Raw genomic sequence first — 22,174 nt, forward strand, 5'->3', positions numbered from 1 at the left:
TACTTACAAGAAAAACTAATTTTCCCCTGGAGAAGATTATTATTCTTGGTTTCATAACCTGAAATTATCAACTTAGCGTAATGGCAAATACTGAAAGCTGAAACTGCTAAACAAGTGGATTAAATACAAACGAATTTAGCCAGGCCAAAATACCAACCGTGTACGCGAAAGCGCGAAAGATCTACCCATGAAAGAGACATGTTTCCTTTTTGACAAGTAACCCATTCTTCCGAGCTCAGTTACTTAACATTATCCACAATGCTGGAACTGAGCCGCGCTTCCTTTTTGGCTCCCAGCAGGCCAATGCCATTGCTAACCACAACCAACACATAACCACACATACAGGCAAAAAGGTTTTTAATTTCCAGCCAATAGCTCTCATTTATCTAAAAGGTCATTTGATGTGGCGATATCCCGAGAAAACAATGGATTTGGGACAATTCCTTGGGTGTATACATTATAAAAGGACTGACCCTTCCCCTCCCCACGCCACCCCATCCCCATAGAAATCAAGTCGGGGGGGGGGGAGAAAAAAATACAGAGACAAGAAACATGCAGTTCTTCATCAGAGATGCAAAGCGTCTAACAGTTCATGTCCACGCCCTTCCTTCTGCCTGGGCAGACTTACCATAGCCATCATGTCTAAACGACGAAGGGTGTTCTCCCAAAATGGCTTGTCTCTGGCGACCCTTTCCTCTATCTGACACAAAAGTAGAAACAAGGTTTTAACAAGTTTGACCCAAGTACATGACAGTTCTCACATGGGGAACACCCCGTTCAAACATCCATTACAGTGCATACGAGAAATAGGGTTCCTGTTAACTTTAAACATCTAGTCATTTCCAATTTAAATACAAACAACACAAGTTTAGGGAGATAATTCTATCTAACAAATTCCACTTAACTTGAAATAGCTTTTTGGCCAGAGCCAAATACAAACACACTTTCAAATTTTAAGGGAAGAATGGATCCGTTTCAGAAAGTGAATGTACACAATGCTAGAGGTGTGACACTGTACAGAAGTTGTTCCCAATACATGTCTTTAAAACAAGCTGTAAGTGCAGTACTTTTGAAAGACAGTACCTGAGTCATACTATTAGCTTCAACAGCAACACATTTTCAAAGTGGGCTTCTTTCAAGAAGTTTCAGCATAAGCCAACAACAACCTGTATTACATGGTTTCACAATCAGTAAACAGAGAGTACTTTAGATGTATATACACATATTTACAAACACCTACAGACTCGAGAGAAGAAAATGTGCATATCACTGGCCCATACCGTATCACGGATTGGTCATTATCTACAGACCTTAACATCAGGCAGGATTGGAAACAACCCGCCCCGCCAAAGTTTAAATATGCCAAGACAAGGCTAAGCAAGGGGGCTACATTATTGGATCAGAGTACTACAATACTCATTCTAATGGATAGTTTTGTTCTAGCTGTGTTTTCAGGGAAGGCAGGCCAATTTCCCCAAATCTAGTTTAACACATCAGTAACAAATTTTCTGGTAGGTTTCTACAATGGCACTTCCTATGTTGGTTAGTAAATTTGGAAAGTCACTGCACAATTTGTTTAGAAAGATTGCTGATCAAATTACAGTGCCAGGTAAGGTTTGTTTGTTTGTTTTCACATATGCTAAGACTCTGGTCCTTCTAATGGATGAAAATTCAGAAGAGAGAGTGATTTCCATATATCTACCCTAACTCACCTAAAGAAATGAGGCTTATGGGAGATGAGAAAAGACTTTAATTTTCACTGTGATCTAATTACCCATTACAAGTTACTGCAAAACGGAAAGGGCGCTAGGAGGTCATCTGGCTCAACTTCTCTTCAGTGGATCAACTCCCTCTACTCCTTCCGAACAGCTGGGAGCATGCAGTCTCTGCTTAGCGTACACCAGGGCCAAGGAGCTCACTCCCCGCCCCCCCCCCCCCCTGCATTTTCCAATAGTCTGAAAGCATGAGAAGATTGGTTTTCACACTGGACAGAAACTGCACCTTTGTCCATATCCTAGTCCATCTTGGGGCCTCACAGATTTAATCTTTCTCACGAAATCCTTTCAACTACTTGAACCGTTACTATGGTTCCCCACCCCACGCTACTCCTCCAAAGCCATTTCTTCTTCAATCTATGCCCAGTTCCTCTAAATTTCACTCCTCCTCAGTAAGTCCGCTCTGCAAATCCAGCCCGTTGTTACTCCTCTGCTTAAGTAAGCCCCCAAACGGTAAATGCAATTCTTTATCTGACCGAGGAATAAACCCAAGCCAATGTAATGTCTTCACAGCTCAGCTAACAGCGCGCCCAACAGCAGAAAGCACTGGACTGCCATCAAGAAGATCCCAATTTGCACCCAACTTGGCTGTATCATCAGAGGAAGCACAATCTTCCTGCATAAAAGGAAGGTGTTCAGAGCAGAATGTCCCCAGGCATTACCTTTCCAGTCACATGAAACCGAAGCAGAGGGCAGGAGTCCCTCCCTGGACGCACTGCTTTCTAAAGAGCAGTTAACAGCCTTCTATCTCTAACATCCGACGGAAGCAGAGCGTCTCCTCAGGAAGATGCACACCACGCAAGTTCTGCTTCACGTGTCTGAAGGGCTTCCCGAGAGTCTATGGGGAAGATTCTTTGCACCAAAACTGAAGTAGGCCAGAAAGGGATTCTTTTTCAATGAAGCTATGTTTTGTGAATGGTTCTCGTCGTGTGGGGAGAGGGCGATAAGAAAAGTTATGAGGGTCTTTAGTGGGGGGAGCAGCTGAACAGTTTCGGCACCTTCAACCAACTGGAAAGCAAGCGGCGATCACTACTACAAAAACAAAGCTGTAAACTTCTATAGCATCGCCGGTCACAAATATCTGTCTATACGCAATTAGAAAACAAGACGTTGTTTTCCTTAAAAACAAGCTAATTCTCTGTTTTGCTTCCTTTAGTTGTGTTTCACTATTTAAACATCTGCCGGACATATTCCTGAATTCATATTCTTTGTATGAAAAACGAAGGAGCCCGGTGGTACGATGGGCTACGCAATGGACCGCTCACGGCAAGGTCGGTAGTTCAAACCACCAGCCAGCTGCTCCACGGAGCCAGGTGAGTTGCCGCCTCAGAAACCCAAAAGGGCTCTTCTACTCTGCCCTACGGGGTCCCTCTGCGTCAGAACTGACTCAATAGCTTTGAGCTTTAGTTTGATTTTCTACATGAAAAATGAATTGAAACTAGCTTTACACAAATATTGAATATTAGTAAAATAAAATATGTATACAATGAATGTTTTAAGGAGCCCTGGGTGATAACTAACAATTAGTGGTTCGAGTCCACCCAGAAGCTCCACGAGAGAAAAGACCCAAAAGAGAAAATGACCGACAAGTGTGAAGCTTACAGCCTAAACACCCTATGGGGCTACTGACTGCAGCGTACGTGAGAGCTAGGAGTCAGAACCGGCTCACATGCACCCAACAGCAATAGGTATGTTAAAAGGGACAGTCAGCGAAATGTAATCAAAACTCACTATTTCAAAGGAATATACACCAACTCCTCCCACCCAAAAAATACTATGTCGACTGTGTGCACTAAATGACGACAGAAGTCACACGTTTCTCGTCAACCACTCGTCCTGTTGTTTGCATTTTAAGGTCTTATTTTCCACCACTGTATTCTACCGCACAAGATTTATGACGAGCAGATTTCCATGAGTTAATGACAAGGTGGGGTGCAGCCAAACCTGCATTACAAAGCAAACACACAGTTGCCACCTCATGCATAAGGGAAGCTGACTCCCTGGGAATCACAGGAGAGGAGCCCATCATCCAAATGTCCCTCATATTTGAACACACAGAAGGAGGACAGCTCTTGGCTTTATCACAGGATACATACGACAGAGTCCCTGCTACCCAAGATCGCTTAGGTGCCATGCACAGTTTTCTGGATTATTGAATTTTTCCGAGGCACACTCATCCTGGTGAGTTTTTCCAACATGTGATTTAATATTGATATTGTAGTTGCAAAGTAGCCAATACTGCAGCCCCCTTGTTTTTACAAGATCCACATTTTAACGTATAAATTCCAGAATTGCTACACAGTTAATTGAACAATTTTATCAAAGCTAGTCTCATGAAATTTAGCATTAATAGGTTGTAAATAAAAACGCATCTCAAATGAAATGCTCTTATTTTCAGATGTTTCAAGTTTCAAAATAGTCTACCTTGAACAGACACAGTACTTCAAAACCTACATTTGAAATGTCAGTTTTTCTAGTTACACAAATTAACAGGAGAGAGAACCTTCATTTTCACAAAAAGTGAAATGTATAAAACAGCCACTTTACAAAAATCAAACCACACAGAAAAATGTTTTAACATATCAAACAATTTTCATAATTATGTTCAAATTTCTGTTCAATGTTCACAATTGAAGGATAAGAAACTGGAAAATAAACTGAAGGGCAGCAAGTGCGCACCTTTCTAGTTGTCTTAAATCAACCATATCTGTGTGGATTGGTTAAGCACCATCAATTCCCAAAGCCTATCGATAAATTGGCCCTGGTTCTTTGCCAATTAACAATTTGAATCGAAGCTGCAAACAATGACAGCAATGGGCATTCAGATTTACAACATTGTAGAGAAAATCTAGTATTCATGAAAAGTCTTAAGTTCTACATCTGAATCTTTAAGGGAAAGCAGACCAAGATATACAAATCCAACTTGAATGAGTGGGCACAGTCTATCATGGTGTTCATCCCATGCAAGTCTGAAGTACTGTTTAGTGTCCTCCTTTTAAAGCGTGGGGTGGTGGTGCATGCAGTATGCAGTCAAGGTGAGTTGCAAGTCTGAGTTTTTCAGAGGGCTTTTTGTAGATGCCGATGTTGTGCATGATGAAGTGTAGAGTCAGCCTGCTGGAGTCCTCTATCCTTCTTAATGCCTTGTCCAGCTTGGGGGAAAAGTCCTTTCCATAGAGAAGCAGTGTGCAAGTTTGAAGTTTGTAAGGAATATTCTGAATCAGTTTCCTCTCCTCCAAAGAGAGAGAGCTGCTTGGAGAAATGCAAGTCCTTGAACTGCGGGCGTGCCTGCATGTGTGGGCTCCTTGTTGAACTACATATAAATAGCTCAGCACAAACCAGTAGGGGGCGCTAATGTTCAAGGTTAGTTTCCAGCATGACAGGGTCTTTGGCAACAAAAGCATTCATCAACAAGGTTTTTCATTTCCAATAACTAGATCATCTCAGGAAAAAGGAATCTAACTGCATGTTAAAATTTTTCAGCAGATGTAAGTATACTCTAAAATGAGTAAAATACCTACCTCGTCTTCCCAAATATGGTTTAGTGTAGTCCCAACTGTCATTGTCATTCCTAATAACATTGAGACGAGTTGGCTGTTAAGATCAAAAAGAAGGCAAGTTCAAATTAAAGACCCACAGCATAGAGCGCTCTCTGGTGACATGCTGGAAAGAGGGCTTACCCTGGCATATTCAATTTTCAGCGTGCAACATCCAGCATATATATCTGCTCCATTGAGTGCTGCTTTAGCTTTCTGTGCACAAAGCACTGATTCAAACATAAGAGTTATTAAGGAAATGTGGTTTGTTACAGTGTCCAGTATTCGATAATTATCCATGCTCTGAAAAAGATTAAGAACTGAAAATAAACTGAAATACCTCTTCCACTTCTGGGAATGTTTTACTAAACATAATTCCCAGATGAATTTTAGGAGAAATTAATTTGAAGATCATGAGTCCCAAATGACACATCATACACCAAAACTGAAGACTGGAGCCCAGTTCAATTCCCAAAGGGTAACTTACTGCTTTGTAGTAGGAAATGCCACTCTTCCAGTAGGATGAACATTACCAAGAATCAAACATGCAAAATTTTTATAGCTATTTCTGAGATATTTAAAGATATTTTGAGATATTTATAGATATTCCTAAGGGTACTTTTTATGATCATTTAATTAGCTTTATTTTATTAACTTAAAAATTATTTAGTACATGATTATAAAATATATAGCTCAAATTAAAAACACAAATCCTTGCCAGAAGCAAGCAAGTTTGATGTAGCTCTCTCTTTGTCTAGGCATGCACACACACTACGCTTTTCTATGTCCGCACAGGGGTTAGTTTTTCCTGTGATTAAAGATGGTGTTGTACTACGTGTATTATTTTGCAACTTTCGTTTTTTTATGTAATATATAGCAAATTGATATCCAAAAGTAATTTTTACACAAACCATGGCCACTTAAAAATTTCAGTAAGAAAGGGTCTTATTGACTTTAAAGTGCTAGATCTCCCAAACTAATTATCTTAGGGAGATTGAGAAAAGTTCATTTAATCAAAGTTTTGAAGAGTGTTGTTTTTCCCACTAAAAAGGCAAGGCACCCTGTAAGGTGAAGCCCTCGTGTGTTTTCCACTAGGACTGTTCTTTTTATTTTTTTTCCTCTTTTCTTCTTTTACATTTTATTAGGGACTCAAACAACTCTTACCACAATCCATACATATACATACATCAATTGTATAAAGCACATCTGTACAGTCTTTGCCCTAATCATTTTTTTCTCCTCTTTTCTTTTTTTACATTTTATTAGGGACTCATACAACTCTTATCACCATCCATACATATACATACATCAATTGTATAAAGCACATCCATACATTCCCTGCCCCAATCATTCTCAAGGCATTTGCTCTCCACTTAAGCCCCTTGCATCAGGTCCTCTTTTTTATCCCCTCCTCCCTCCCCATTCCCCCCTCCCTCATATAGGACTATTCTTTTTAAAACCTATGCCAGCCTAGCTATAACCACACACCCAGTGGGACTGGTTTTCCTGCAGCCAGTAGGACATCTTGGTCAAGTGATGTGACACTGTTCATAAAGTTTATGTTGGACATCCTAATTTGGGGAGCAGTGCCTCTAGTCTTAAAAACATGCAAGTGGCCATATAAGATACTGGTCTCTATTCACCTGGAGTAAAACAAAGGAAACCCAAGCCACCAAGAAGAAACTACTCTACAGGACCAGCCGCCCACACGAACCACCACCTCCTTCATCCTGAGACCAGAAGTACCAGGGGGGCCCAGCTACCAATATCGGACCATGCTGACCAGGCAAACAATAGATGGTCCCGCATCGAACGGGAGAAAAATGTAGACGAAAACTTGAATTCTTAGAAAAGGTCAGACCTACTGAACCCTTACTTAAAAAGTAGAGGCGCCACTGAAGGCAGACCTGTGTCCTGATGCAAGCCCTGTAAGTGTGGAACTGAAACTCCCAGATCATCTTTCAGCTAAATAATAGATTGGCTTGTGAAATACACAGTATCACCAATGAGTACACAAGATCAGATGGTCAATATTGACCCTAAAGCAAAGATGTAAAGCAAGGGTGGAGGGAAGCAGGGAAACTAATTAATGGAAACAGAAGAACCAGGATGGAAACAATGGTAAAGTTGACACATTTTTTTTTATGTTGACACATTTTGAAAATATCACCACTATCAGGAAACAATATGTAAAGAAATGGTCAAACTGGAGCCTAATCTGCTACGTAAACTTTTACCAAAAATACTACTTAAATGCTCTTCAAAATACAAAACAAAAAAACCTAAGTCAAATAGGTTTTTATGATAGGGGGAGGAAAGCCAGTATCAATTGTCTCGAGATGTGTACACAGGTAGAAATCATACCTATATGACTTAGACAGCATGCATATATATCAATAAAATATTTTTATATAAAGGATATTCAACCATTGCTTGTATCCCATTTCTCTTGAATATAACAATACGTTGTACTTTTCCAACAGGGTTGCAGACAGTATATAAAACATCCTATGAAGGGAAAGAAAAAGATTTTTTCATAACGCATATTTAGAAAAACATTCAAACAATACAGATGTTCATTTTGTTTTAACTGTGAATGTGTCATTTCTATTGCTATTTAAACTAATTTTTAAATCGCTACAACTTCAATGTATTTAAAGTTATTTCCTTCCCTCCATAATATGTATCCACATTAAAGAAGCTGAAGTGAAACATTTGAGAAACATTTATACCTAGTTTATCTTTTAAGTGAATCCATTTTCACTTTTTTAACAGAGACCTAACATAATCTCTAGGAATAAGCAGGAATCAACCTATGGTTACTTTGTCCACATATGACTCTGAAATATCTAATACTATAATCCCCTAAATAAAAATATCCCTTAATATCTACTAAGGGATAGTAGTATCCAACTCTAGTATTCTGTTTTCAAGGGACAACAGCTACAGAGCAAGGGCCCAAGTACATCAGTCCTACAATGAGCGTTGTCACCGACAAGATGCTCGCTTCATGTCTAATCAATCTAGACACCCACTTAGAACCAGTTTTTCGAGTCTCAAGAACTTTCCTGACCGTCTACGATCACATAGTTACACTGTTAGGCAGGAACAGAAATGCAGCAATCAGATGTCAGATGTAAATGTAAGGCTGCTAGGTTGATCATTGCTAGCTGCCACTGCTCAATCGACTCAGGGAGACCCACCATTGAAATGAAATGAAGAGCTTTCCAGTCCTGTACCCTCCTCGCAGCACATTGCGGACGGGATCTTTAGGACCCACAGAGCCCTCACTGGCTGATTTTTAAGAGCAGAATGCCAGGCCTTTTTTCCTACTCTGTCTTGGGCTAGAAGCTGCTGACACTTGCTCAGCACCACAGCACACAAATACAAATATTCTTTCTAACCAGAGCAGCAAATATTGCAAATATATTAGTGCTATAAACTACGTCCATAAGTATTACCCAAAAAGTGAATAAATGTATAAGGTCCAATTAAATCTAAAAGGCATCTTATGCTCTGTTTTAAGCTTATGGTGCCCAATATTGAATAACCCACACTAGAAATCACACAACTGAGGGGCCCTGATAAACCAGTGGAGTATGCATTGGGATGCTAACCACCAAGTCAGCTATTCAAATCCATCAGCTGCTCCACAGCAGAAAGATGAGGCTATTGTGGTAAAGATGTACAATCTCCGAAACTCTCCGAAACTCATTTCTACTCTGTGCTGTAGGGTGGTTATGAGTCAGAACTGACTCAATGGCAGTGGGTTTGGTATTTTACTCTGCTCTTCTATATTCAAATAAAGTGCCTCAATTTTGTTAACAGTGTCTTTTCCATTGGCTTATTAGGAAATGGTACGTGATTATGAAGAAAACTGGTTACGAACACAAATGCATTTAAAAATTCTACTAATACTGTTTACAAGGATTTTTAAGTAAATCGAGAGATTCTTAAGTAACCAAAGACAGCTTTTTAACAAGCTACTCCAGAGAGCTTATATAACAGGTGGCTCCTTCGGTACCGTGGGATTTTGTCATTACCTAGGACATGTGCTGGCATCTGAATGAGAGAATTCTTGGGGCATTTCCAAAAAAGGGCTGTCCTGTCCCTTGTTATCAGAAGCTGAAATGATACTGATGCTAACTAAGGAATAAAAATTTAATAAATGCACTGTCAACACTGCTTCTGGCCTTACAACTTCAATTTCCACCATATTTTCCTTTGTTCATTAAATATGACACTTAAAATTAACATTAATTTTAATAATTTTTTAAAGGAACCATTTCCAAATACCTAGATGGTAATGCAGACAACCGTGCAGGCAAATCCCACACTCGTCTTTTATCGAGGTCTGTCATGCGGCAATACATACCACTGTGATCGGATACAGAGGGTTCTGGATGGAGAGGAGGAGGACTTTGTTGCCCCCAGATGGATCGTCAGTGTTTCCAGGCCGAGTGATCCTTTTGCTCGTAGAGTAGTTGAAAAAGGCCTGCTGCCCAGCAATGTACACGGGCTCATCTGCAGCAAATGTCACGCATTCTTTGGCACTATCTATGTTTTCGAATTCCACTAGAGCCTGCCGTTTAAACGGCATCATCATGACATAGCTAGAGAGCGGGGTTGGGAGGACAGAATCGACCACAAGATGTTAGCGCTGCTTGTTTTCACTTCCGTAAACTTAGCTTTTAATAAAAATATGCCAAATCATACCGATTAGTATTATTCATAACTTATAGTCAGTGTATGTCAACTGTTAAATCATCTAAATAAGCTGTGTTATGCCAAGTAGATGGTACACACCACACCTCATTCTCTCCACGCACATAATTGCCTGTTCTCAGCGGCTAGCGGCATTCCCAGTTGCTTCTTTAGGCTGCCAGTCCCAAGCAATAGGAGCAAGTCCCAAGATTTAGAACCGACACAGATTACACAGAAAGTGACAGCTAAGATGCCTATTTAAACAGCAATAACTCCTACCTCTCTTGAATTTGCCACATTAATTAGTATATACTCTAGTAACTAGAAACTGTCCATAATCTGTTTACCTTATTAGAATAATCAAAAGATAAATAGAAGCCATTAGAAATTGATAAAAATTCAAAAACCTCCTTCAAAATATGTTAAATATTAAAGTGAAAGAATCCATGAAAATATATTGTCACTAAATCTGGTAAATACTGGTCATCTGAGGTGCCTGTGGGCGGGTGGGCACTTACCTTTCATGGCATGTTCTTCTTTTTGCGGAACTTATTTTCGATACGAAATGAAAAATACATGAAATGAATGAAGAGAGAAGTGGACCTGCAGGTAGATCACAGATGGGGACCACACATCCTCTAGCCGCTTGAACAGAAATGTGACCGATGTCCACAAACACAACGAACATGGCTCGTGTAACAGAAGCCTAGACCGTTGGCACATCAAACCAGTGACAGCTATTTCTTCAGGTAGGCATTCAGGGCCTGCTGCTTGCTATACTTTAGAAACTGACAAATGGTCCATCATCATGAACTAACAGACCACCGTGGAGCCTGGAACATTACTGACTTTCTTCAGAATCTGCTTCCTCATTTTTCACACTTGGGCTGTTGACGTGACTAGAATTACATACACAGTGCTCAAGAGTGCCCGGCACACTGAAGGCCTTCAATGAAAGGTTAACTATGAGAAAATTTTTATAAACTTTGCCTTGTTTTCATATCCTCTGAATCTATAAACAGAGTCTGGCACATAGCAGATGCACAATCAATATGTGTTGAGCTACGAAGCTTGTTAGCTCTCCCCATGCCACATCAATCAAAACTTCAGAGATAAATGCAGAAAAAGACACAGCCGGAAATTAACCAACTATAAATGACATAAGAGAAACATTTCCTTTTAAAGATGCAGACTTCCCCCAAAGTTCTGAAATCTTGCATACTGGAATACAAAATCTCCTTAGAATCAAGCCTATGCTAAGGCAAGTCAAGAGTTAGAGCTTTTCCTCTCACAAACAGGGAGTCCCTGGGTGTTACCAATTGTGAATGCACTCAGATACTAACGAAAAAGTTGGACATTCCACCGATGAAACATACAACTTTCCCCTAGTTTTTGAAAGCTTCCTACCCCCCTCCATATCATGACCCCAATTCTACCTTACAAATGCAGCTCGATAAGAGCCCGCAACACAGGGAGTCTAGGACAGATAAACCCCTCAGAACCAAAATAATGAGAGCAGCGATACCAGGAGGGGAAGGGCAGGTGGGGGGGACAGAGGAGAAACTGATCACAATGATCGACATATAACCCCTCCAAGGGGGATGCACAACAGAAGTGGGTGAAGGGAAGGGTGGGCAGTCAGGGTAAGACATGAAAAATAATAATCATGTATAAATTATCAAGGGTTCATGAGGAAGGGAGAGTGTGGGAGGGGGTAAAATGAGCTGATACCAAGGGCTCAAGTAGAAAGAAAATGTTTTAAAAATAATGATGGGGACATATGTATAAATGTGCTTGACACAATGGATGGATAGATGTATTGTGAAAAGACAGTGGATGGATGGATGGATGGATGGATGGACTGTAATAAGCACTGTAAGAGCCCCCAATATTATGATTTTTAAAATAAACTTAAAAAAGAAACAGTTGGGCTTTCAAGTGCACCCACAGGTGGACTTGATCTTATCACTCCCATGGCACCTATGTAAGTAAGCATCACCACCCTCTCGGTCCTCAAATGCTTCACTCATATTTCTATACATTGAGGCATTTAATTGCCTCCGTAAATTATGCTGAAACTCCCCTGCTTCTCTATTTCAAGTTGGTCTGTGTGTCAGATGCCAACATGAAAACCGTAGTTGTCAAGAAAGAAGAAACAACGAAAAGGATAAAATCAACTCCACATTACCCTTAAGAAGAGAGCAACAGGTGGGCATATTCCAAAAATATTTTAGAAAGCATTTGAGAGGAGCTAATTTTAGCAGCAGATTTACTTTTCTAATTGTGTTTTCACTTAAGTCCAATTGCCTAAGCCGACACCAGCTGGGGAAAGATGGGGCCTGAAGAACGCATACAACACCACAGGAAGACACGCAAGCACGCGGCACTGGCTGCGCAAGGTCTGCTAAGAACTGACAGCAACACGGCCTCCGCAAACCATGCCCACTCTTAGCCTGCCCATTCAGAGTGGCTAGGGAACTCCTAAACAGTCCAATGTTCTAAACCAAAAATAAGAAATTGGTATTCAGTACTTCAGCTCAAGTACTAAGTGTAATTGACTCTGAAGATGAAGGACATAATCCATTCATTGGTTAAAAGCCAAATTTGTAAGGAAGTCCTGGACTCATTTGAAAATTGGATAAACATGTACAGTTATCAATTTTATCTACAACCTGGTTGGGGAACGAGAGGGTGATCATGGACCTACAAAGGGCATCGATGCATCACCCAGGAAAACTGAAACTTCTAGGGGTGAATAAATCCAAAGAAATATGTTCAGGGGAAACTATGTCCAACCAGCACCGGGTTTACTCACAGAGGACTGAGACACGTCATTTTACACCAGCAGGGGGCCCCGGTGTCCTTACCATATAGTCCCAAATTTCTCAAGCGCCTCCACCAGGTCTGCTTCCACCACAGATTCACAGAGTCCTCGAACATGGACAACAGGGGAAACAGAGACTTTATGGTGACTTCCACCAGCCTCCTAGCAAGAGAAAAAAATCTCTAGTTAAAACCCCTAAAAGCCAAAATTGCATCTTGTAGTACATTCAATTCTGCATTTAAAAGCATTTAAAAAAAACAAAAAACATTGTCACACATCCATGCATTAGCAAAGTGACCTGAGGGTGAAAACATCAATTAAATATTTACTTTGGAAATTTTAATTTAAAAAGTTTTCCATCTCAAAAATAGTAGTACAAATAAGTTATTTATAACATTTCTACTTCTAAGGAAATTTCAGGGAAAAAAATCAGCATGTGATGATTGGAAAGATCTCCTTATGATTTCATAGTTTCACTTCCACAAAATCCAGATTTCAAACACAATCGTCAATCAACCTTCCCCACCTCGTGCCCAGATCCGCTGATGCTCAAGTCCCTCGAAGAAAAGGATATCATGAGCGTCTACAGCACCCTCCAGCACACTTTACAACACCTGTAGACTACTTAGAGACCTAGCCTTTGAGGAACTGTTCTGACCACTGAACGGCTCTGGCCCAGGATTTTCCCTTTGCCCACAGTTGTTTGAATCTTCATATATGGAACCAGCTAATGAGGCATTGGAAGGGAAATTATATTTGATAAGAACAAAGAATTCCAATGTAAATGTCTCTTTAGGGCTGGGGGTTGGCTCACTTGGCAGCAAGCATTAGCAGCAGGCTAAAGTACTATCTTTGCTGATAAATGAAGAGTATACAAAATTGCAAGCCTTCCTAGGGCCTCTGTGGGGTATTATTAAGGCTCCTTGAGAATGTCCAGCAGATGTTATAAAATGGAAGTGGAGTCTATTTTTAAAATAAATTTCTACAAGAGCAGCTTTCAAAATGAAAACAAGAAAAAGAAATGCTAACAGCTCTGCGCCTTATTTATTCTAGTTCTCTTAAGACGAACATTGACAACGACCCACTCAGGTACTCGGCCGCACGTCTGTCACTTTGTCCCACTGGGGTGGCTTGTGTTGTTGCGATGTAGGCACTTCAAATACCAGCAGGCTCACCCAAGGTGGGTAGGTTTCAGCAGAGCTTCCCGACTTAAAACAGACAATGAAGAAGAAATAAGGTGTTCTTTTCAGGAGGATTCGCCACTGAAAACCTTCTGAGAAGCAGAAGATGAGCTCCTCTGCTTGGAAAGTTCTCAAAGAGAAGAATTGCTTTCACAAAGATAAATGACCAGAACGATGCAGCTGGAGGCCAGCTCTGGGGACCTTCATTCGCTGATGGGGCGTGACTCTCAAAATAAGAAAAAATAGCTACAACCATCTATAAATAATTAAGGCAAGGACAGTATTTAGATGATCCAGTTAATAAACCATTATTCAAATGTACTCACAGCAACCATGATAGCTGGTGAAGAAATTGAAGAATTCTAACTTCTTCAGTCTGAAATCGATCAAACATTCCATCAAGAAGCATTGAGAAATACCAGTGACTAGAATGCGAATGTTGGAACAATGGTTGGAAAATAAAGCCTTACTGATGGAAACAAAGCTGGAAATTCTATGATAGAATTTTCTAAAACCAACTTCTTCATTGCAAATATCTTTTTCAACAATATAAAGAGCAATAAAACATATGGTCCTTGCCAGATAGAATACACGGGATCCAACCGACTATACATCTATGGGAAGAAATGATTCAAAAGCTCACTATCAGCAGTCAAGATGAGGTCAAGGACCAACTGTGGAACAAAACATTAATTGCTCACAAATAATTTCCAGTTAACATCTAAGAAAATTAAAAGAAGCCCACAAATGCCAAAATATGACCTTGAATCCATTCCACGTAAAACTTAAGAACATCCTAAGACGAGATTGGATGCACTGGGCACCAATGACAGAAGACCTGACGCGCGTGGGAGGACATTGAGCGCATCATACTCCACAAAAACAAAAGGTCACTGAAAAGACAAGAAGGAGAAGGTCAAAATGGGTGTCTGAAGAGATACTACACATCTCTTGAATATACTGAAGGAAATGGAAGAAATAACTTTAGAGTTGAGGAGAAATCTTCAAAGGTAGCCGAAGATGACAAAGTATTATGATGAAATGTGCAAAGACCTAAATTAGAAAGTCAAAAGAAAGAACACGCTTAGCATGTTAAGCTGAAAGAATTGAAAATGCTGAACCTCCCATTAAAATATCGAAGGATTCTGTGGTCAAAAATGGAATGATGTTAAGAGGCATCAAAAGATGGAAGGAATATACAGAGCCACTGTGCTCAAAAGAACAAATTGACATTCAGTCATTTCAAGAGGTCAACATAGCATCAAGAACTGAAGGCATCAGCTGGAAAAAGGTTTTAGGAATTGATCGAATACCAAGTAAAATGTTTCAACAAGCTGATGAAACGCTGGAAACATTCACTTGCCTGTGCTGAGAATTTGGAGGACAGCTGCTTGGCCAATGGAGTGGAAGAGATCCATATTCGTGCCCATTCCAACGAAAAGTGACCCAATAGAATATGGAAATTATCGAACAGTATCATTAGTATCACTTGCAAGTGAAAATTTTGCTAGGATAATTCAGCAACACTCGCAGCCGTACATCAACCCGAGGTGACCGGAAATTCGAGCTGCATGCGGATAAGGACAAGCGGTGAAGGATCTCCCTGCTGCTGTCAGATGGATTTCAGCTGCACAGCAAAGATGCTTACTTGTTTGACTATTGAAAGGTACTCAACTATGGAACACACTATGGACCACGTTGAGGAAACTGAGCATCCCCAGAACATTTCAATTGTGGAATCTGTACAAGGATCAAGAGGTGGCTGTTCAAATGCATCCAGGGCAAACTGCCTGATTTCAACTCAAGAAAGCTGTGCGCAGTATTCTGTGCTTTCACCACACTCATTCAGTCTGTATACTGAGCAAGTAACCAAAGAAGCTGACTCTACGAAGAAGGAGGAGGCACTGGGATGAGAGGAAGACTTAGTGACAACCTGCAATATGCAGGTGACACACTCTGGCTGGCTGAAGGCAAGGAGGGCTTGATGTGCTTGCTGATAGAGACGCAGGACTGTGGCATTCAGCATAGATTACATACAACTGAGTATAAAGAAAGCCAAAACTCCCACAACGGGACCACCGACAGCAATGGAAAAGCAAAGGAAAAGGATTTCATCGTGCTTGGATCCACAATCAGTCATCAAGAAGCAGCAGTCAAGAAATCAGACGATGTGTTCAATTAATTGGTTGCGCACGACCTTTTTCAAGTACTGAAGGGCCCAGGTGTCATTTTGTAGAACTGAGGGCAACAGACCTCACCTAACCCAGGGTATTTTCAATCGCTCCATACTGCATGTGGGAGTTGGACGGTAAACAAGGAAACCACTGAATAATTGATGCATTCGAATGAGGTCATGGCAAAGAAGACTGAAAGTGCCATGGGCTGCCAGAACAGACAAATCGTCCTGGAAGAAGTGCAGCCAGAATGCTTCTTGGAGGCGGGGATGGCGAACTTCATCTCACGTACCATTGGACATGTTATCAGGAGAGACCAGTCCCTGAAAAAAAAGCCACCAGGCTTCGCAGAGTGGAGTACAGAAGGGAAAGGCCCTCAAGGGGACGCACTGACACTGGGGCTTCGACAATTGGGTCAAGCCCAACTGGGAGGATGGCGCGGGCCAGGCGGTGTTTCTCTGGTACTAGGCTCACGATGGTTCAGAACCCGCTGGAGGGCACCTAACAGACAACTTCCATATAAAACCTACAAAATGAAAGCCTTGTTTCTTTTTAATATGTCTGCCTTACAAGCCAACTAATCTGAAATGTTTACCACAAAATGTAAGGATCGGCTTTTAAAGATGAAATCCCCTTTATAGCAATTTTAGAAGACTCATCAATGTTTCTTTTATTATAAAGTCTGCCTGGGAAATGCACCAAATGGTGTGCCCGTCACTAAATGATTTTTAAACTATGCCCACATTTAAAGAAAGGGACTGATTTAAATACCTAATCATGGGCTTATTCTTTTACGATTGTTAAATCCAACAAATCAATTCAGCCCTTGGCATTTCATTTGAATTGGTTTTGCTGAGTTTTCTCTATGGTTTAACTAATATCACTTGCCAACCTTTAAATGAAGCTGTATTTTACCTTGCTTGGATCCAGAACACATTCTGACTATATTTTATACCAACCAACACAATTAGCAACCCTAAGAAATGAGCAACTTTGCCTGAGTGAAACTCACAAACCAAATGCACACCGCTGTTGGGTGCCATTAGGTCAAGTGAAGTCAAAGGAACTCATACTCGAAGGCAAGTCTTCCAACAGCGGAGCTGCGGCTCATTCTCTCTGAACCAACTGTTTGGTTCCCAGCCAAGTGCTTCACTGCAGTGCCACTAGCCACACCCTTGCCATGGAGTGCGTGCCCACACAGCGCCAGCCTACAGGACCGGGTAGAATCGCCCCCCAGCGTCCGCTCTGTTCTTTACAGAGCGGACGCTGGTCTCCCTCCCAGGGGGCGAGCAGCTGGGGGGGTGGGGATTCAAACTGCTGTAGCGAACAACTCAACAGTAACCCCCCCACTATGTCACCAAGGCTGCACCTCTCGGACACCTGAAATAGGCCTTATCAGGCCTAACTTCTTAAATACAACTGGAGTAAAGCGTGAATAAAGCCCTAGTACCTGATTTAAAGCATAAAGTACCAAAACCCCCAGATTTTACTGGGGGGGGGGGGGAATAGCCGATAATAAACTGCAGGCATAATAAAAGGGTCAAGTCAGTTGACTCTTAGAATTCAGCTGGTAACGGGTTTTTTTTAAAGGGATGGTATGAATTTTATAACTTCAAAAATGAAAAAGGTTCCTTTAAAAACTGGATTGGCCCAGACACTTTAAAAAGTTAGTATCACTCACTCACACACAAACACACACACACACACACACAACTAGCAAAAGTAAAGTTGCATGTTGAAACTACAGAGATACAACCAAGTGCCACACGTGAGGCTCCATTACCAGCACCAGTTGCTTTTGATTTGATTCCAATACAGAGCAACCCATGTATGTGCTTTCAGAACTGTGAGGAAAGCCTGTCCGGTGCCCTGATGGTTCCAGTCTCAAAAACCCTTTACATCCGCGGTTCTCAACCTGTGGGTCGCGACCCCTTTGGAGGCTAAATGACCTTTACAGAGGGGTCACCCGATTCATAACGGTAGCAAAATTACAATTACAAAGTAGCAATGAAAATAATTTTATGAAAAAAAATCTTATGGTTGGGGGGGTCACCACAACATGAGGCACTGTATTAAAGGGTTGTGGCATTAGGAAGGTTAAGAACCACTGCTCTACTGGGTTGTTATAAGTCACAGACTCCTCATCAGCACTGGGTTCAAAAGACGTCAGGGCAACTGCAGATATCTGAATAATTATAAGTATGAAAGGGTATGTGAGAGGGCATCCTTATTCTTAGAGATGCAGTATCACCTTACTTTCAAATCATTTCGAAAAATATCTATGTAAATATGCTGTTGTTAGTTTCTGTCCAGGCACAATGGGGTTAGACTGTTGGGACCAACAGAATTTCCATTAGCTGATTTGAAGAAAGATTGCAGGTATAGCTTCCTGGCATAGCTCAGTCTGGAAGTTCCCCTAAAACCTGTTCAGCGTCAGATTCCACAAGCCAGCCTTGATGGTGGTGATGCTCACATGCGTGGTCAGGAATCACACTCATTTCCCACCACCACCCTCCTATAAAAGGATAGCCCGATGGACAGAATGTTAAAAACTACAGAATCACAACGCAGAGAAGATGTAACTCAACCATGTTGACCAAGACTTGGGGAATTATTTTACTATAAAAAATAATGTAAGCAGAGCTTCAAAAAGTTTATTGAAAAATTCCACTAGTTTTTCATTCCATTTGTCCACAAACTTTTTGAAGCACCCATGTGTAAAGAAATGCCTATATTAGTCACACCTCGTTTAATACAGGAAGTCACCAATGTCTTTTTGTGGTGGTTTGTTCATTAGGAATATATACTACATACAAAGAAAGCTGCGGCACATAACTGGATATGGTCTGCTAAAATTGCTGTACTGCAGGCTATAAAAACTTGAAGAAATAACTAAGAGGTATTCAACTTAAGTCAGAAAGAAGTGGCCCCGGCAGATGGGTACAGAACCCCACCAGAGGCGGGGGGCTTCCAATCCAAAAGAACATTGCCATCGGTTGATCACATCGCCTCCAATTACAATCATTGTCATCCAGGCAATCACTTCCTGAATCCGGTGCTAACGGTGAAACTTTTCAAACTGGTCTTCTCATAAAGAGAGAGAGAGCAGCAGACGAATATAAAAATGCCTCAAAAGAGTTAATTTTGTAATATTGTTATTTAATGACATTTCCCACATGGAACAGACTCAGATGGAAATCATCCCGTAAGAACTGGAAAATGTCCGATTCAGTCATTTTGGTACTTTGTGAAATTTATAACTATCTGGCCCTCAAGCCCCGAGCCTAAAGCCCTGGCATTTTTCTTTTTAACCAACTATAAATCTGCCATTAGTGAGTTTATCTGCCTTGTTCTTTCTGTTTAAATTGTATCCCCCCTTTACTTAAAATAAAAATTTCTTATCCATTATGTAGTTTATTTTGTGCTTTATAAAAAAGAAAAAGCTTGTAAAACCAACATAATAAGGATGTTATATTCAAACTATAGTCCCAACCCAACCCCCCAACTTAAGAGCATGAAGAGTGATCCATCCCACTCTTTCCCTACTATTCCTCTTCTCCAACCAACTTTCTCACCTCTATCCACACACAACCAGGGGGTACTTAAACATTCCTGTAACCACACAATTGAAAGGCAGTGGGATTTTTTCACAATCTTTTTGCACACACACACGTAATAAAATTTTAAAGAATTTGTAGTGCATATTTTACCTATGTCAAAATTACCTCTTTTCAGCATCTATGCTAAATTCCTTGGTTTGAGTCTAAGCTGTTACTGGTACCCATATGATCTATATCATCACTGTAGTTTAGATTACAGAGGGGTAAAAGTTGAGAGGATTAAACTTTCCGCCACTGTAACTGTCTTTGAGTTTCCTGTTGACTCAAGGTCAGGACAGTTAAACGAACAGCCTGAAAGTCTCCAAAATGAAGTAGTCCTCCATGAGTTCCGGATGGCACTCTTCCTGAAAACGGTCATTCAATTCTTCAATTGGTTTGCCCAGTTTGTTAATACACTCTGTCAGGTTGATTTCTTAAAAGCAGCAGATACAAAAATTTACTAGTAATATGAGAGGACTTCAAAAAATTCCTGGAAATTTTAAAAGATAAAAATGTAAACTTTGCTTCTAACAAAACCTCCATTACAGCCAAGGCCTGCTTGTTTAGGTGAGATCAGTCATTGAGTCTGTTCCTGAGGAACTGCGGGTCTTGGGAATTTAACAATATCACAGCATCTTTTTTACATTATTAACTGAAGAAAAATGGGTGCCCTTTAGAGAATTTTTAAAACCAAGAAACAGAAAGAAGTCAGACGGCGGCACACATCAAGACTCTAAGAAGGATGTCTGATGATTTCCCATTAAAACTCTCACAAAAACGGTTCTTGTTTGACTAGAGGAATGAGCAGGAGCATTGTTACGGTAGAGAAAGATTCTCTGGTGAATTTTCCCCAGGTTTTCTTTTTTTTTTTTTCATTTTATTTATATATATTTTTTTACCCCAGGTTTTCTTGATCAATGCTTCTATTAAAATGTTGAACTTCCCCAAAATACTCTCATAAGCATGTTGTCACTCTTGAGCCCTCCAGAAGGTCAACTAGCAAAATGCCTCGAGCATCCCCAAAACCTGTTGCCATGACCTTGGCTCGTGGCCAGTCCAATTTTGCTCTGACCGCCAGACCACGTCCATCTGTGGGCAACCACGGTGCTGACTGATGGTGCTTTGGACAGTGCTGGTAAAGCCATGTTTTACCTCCTCTTACAATTCTTTGAAGAAATGCATCAGGATCTTGATCCCACTTGTTTAAAATGTCCAACTAAAACTGTCTCATCTGCAGCTGATCTGGGACCAACCCTTTTAGCTTGGCACCCACGCAGCAGAAAATGTGTACAACTTTTTCCGCCACATTTGTGTACACTGGATCAGTGTGAGACTGTTTCTGCTGTTAATTGCTGCTTCTCTTCACCGAGGTAAACTCGGTTGGTTCCTCACACTGATGTGGATAGTCTGCCACTGTGGGCTTAAACTTCCACGCCGTCTCCCTCTTTCTGAAAACGAGTGATCTGCTTGTAAGTTGCTCATTTCTTTGGGACATTGTCCCCATAAACATTTTGTAAAGCATCAATGATTTCACCATCCTTCCACCCAAACATCTCCATAATTTGATGCTCTGTTTTGTTATTGTTCTTAGCGCATGCGTGTCCTTTATGTGAATAGGTCAGACCACACTTGCCCCAGTCGTGTCTATCAAAGTGGCTGGCCGTAATAACTCAAGTACCACCACCTTCATCTGAAGAGCGCGCCAGACAAAGGCGACCGATTTTGCCATTGTCGTCCACCTTGTAGTCTTTTAAGACAGCCAGCTTACTCTTCCTTCTCCTCAGCTTGTTCTTCTTGGGAGTAGTGTAAGGCTTCTTCCTTTTCCTAGCACCATCATGAAGTCTCAACACAAGATGACGAGCAGACTCCTTTTGGATGTTGTATTCAGACAAGTAGGTCCATCTTCCAGCTGCTTGCCAGCACAGATCAACCCAGCCACTGCTGATCAGGAGGAATTCCTTCCTTATCCTGGATCTTGGCCTCTCCAAGGGTTCAACCTCCAGAGTAATGGTCTCCCCCTCACCAGTGTTTTTAAAGAAAATATGCATCTTGGCAGCAGCTCCACTGCAGATGGAGGACGAGAAAGGGACTCATGTTTCTTTGTTCCCGCTTCATAGAAATCGAATCGTTTGTTCATGTTCATCTGATAAGGCTCTTTCCAGAGCTATCTTTCCTACTGTTTCAGAGATCCTGTAACAAGTTAGCATGAGTTTATTTGGGTACAATTTTTTTAATTCATGCATAGTTTTTTTAATACGCACTCTCCATACGCTTTTTAACGACTGCCCTATCCTACCACCCCCGATGTTATTAAAGGTTGTGCCTGCTAAATTTAAGAACACAATTTGCTCTGCAAGAATAAATTGTTCCTTTGGCATGAGAAC

At 41.0% G+C, this 22,174-nt stretch overlaps 1 protein-coding gene across 1 annotated transcript in view; it reads right to left on the minus strand.

Moving 5' to 3' along the window:
• HNRNPLL (heterogeneous nuclear ribonucleoprotein L like) overlaps positions 1-22,174 on the minus strand; it is a 50,373-nt gene that overhangs the window by 24,253 nt on the left and 3,946 nt on the right. Inside the window, exons 2-7 of the mRNA XM_075536134.1 lie at positions 12,880-12,998; positions 9,684-9,921; positions 7,731-7,816; positions 5,453-5,549; positions 5,294-5,366; positions 629-700 (exon numbers count right to left, since the gene is read on the minus strand). Coding sequence (XP_075392249.1) covers positions 629-700; positions 5,294-5,366; positions 5,453-5,549; positions 7,731-7,816; positions 9,684-9,921; positions 12,880-12,998 — 685 coding nt within the window. The remainder of the gene's footprint in view (positions 1-628; positions 701-5,293; positions 5,367-5,452; positions 5,550-7,730; positions 7,817-9,683; positions 9,922-12,879; positions 12,999-22,174) is intronic.

The sequence above is a fragment of the Tenrec ecaudatus genome, chromosome 17, assembly GCF_050624435.1.
Source record: "Tenrec ecaudatus isolate mTenEca1 chromosome 17, mTenEca1.hap1, whole genome shotgun sequence".
Classification (NCBI taxonomy): Eukaryota; Metazoa; Chordata; class Mammalia; order Afrosoricida; family Tenrecidae; genus Tenrec; species Tenrec ecaudatus.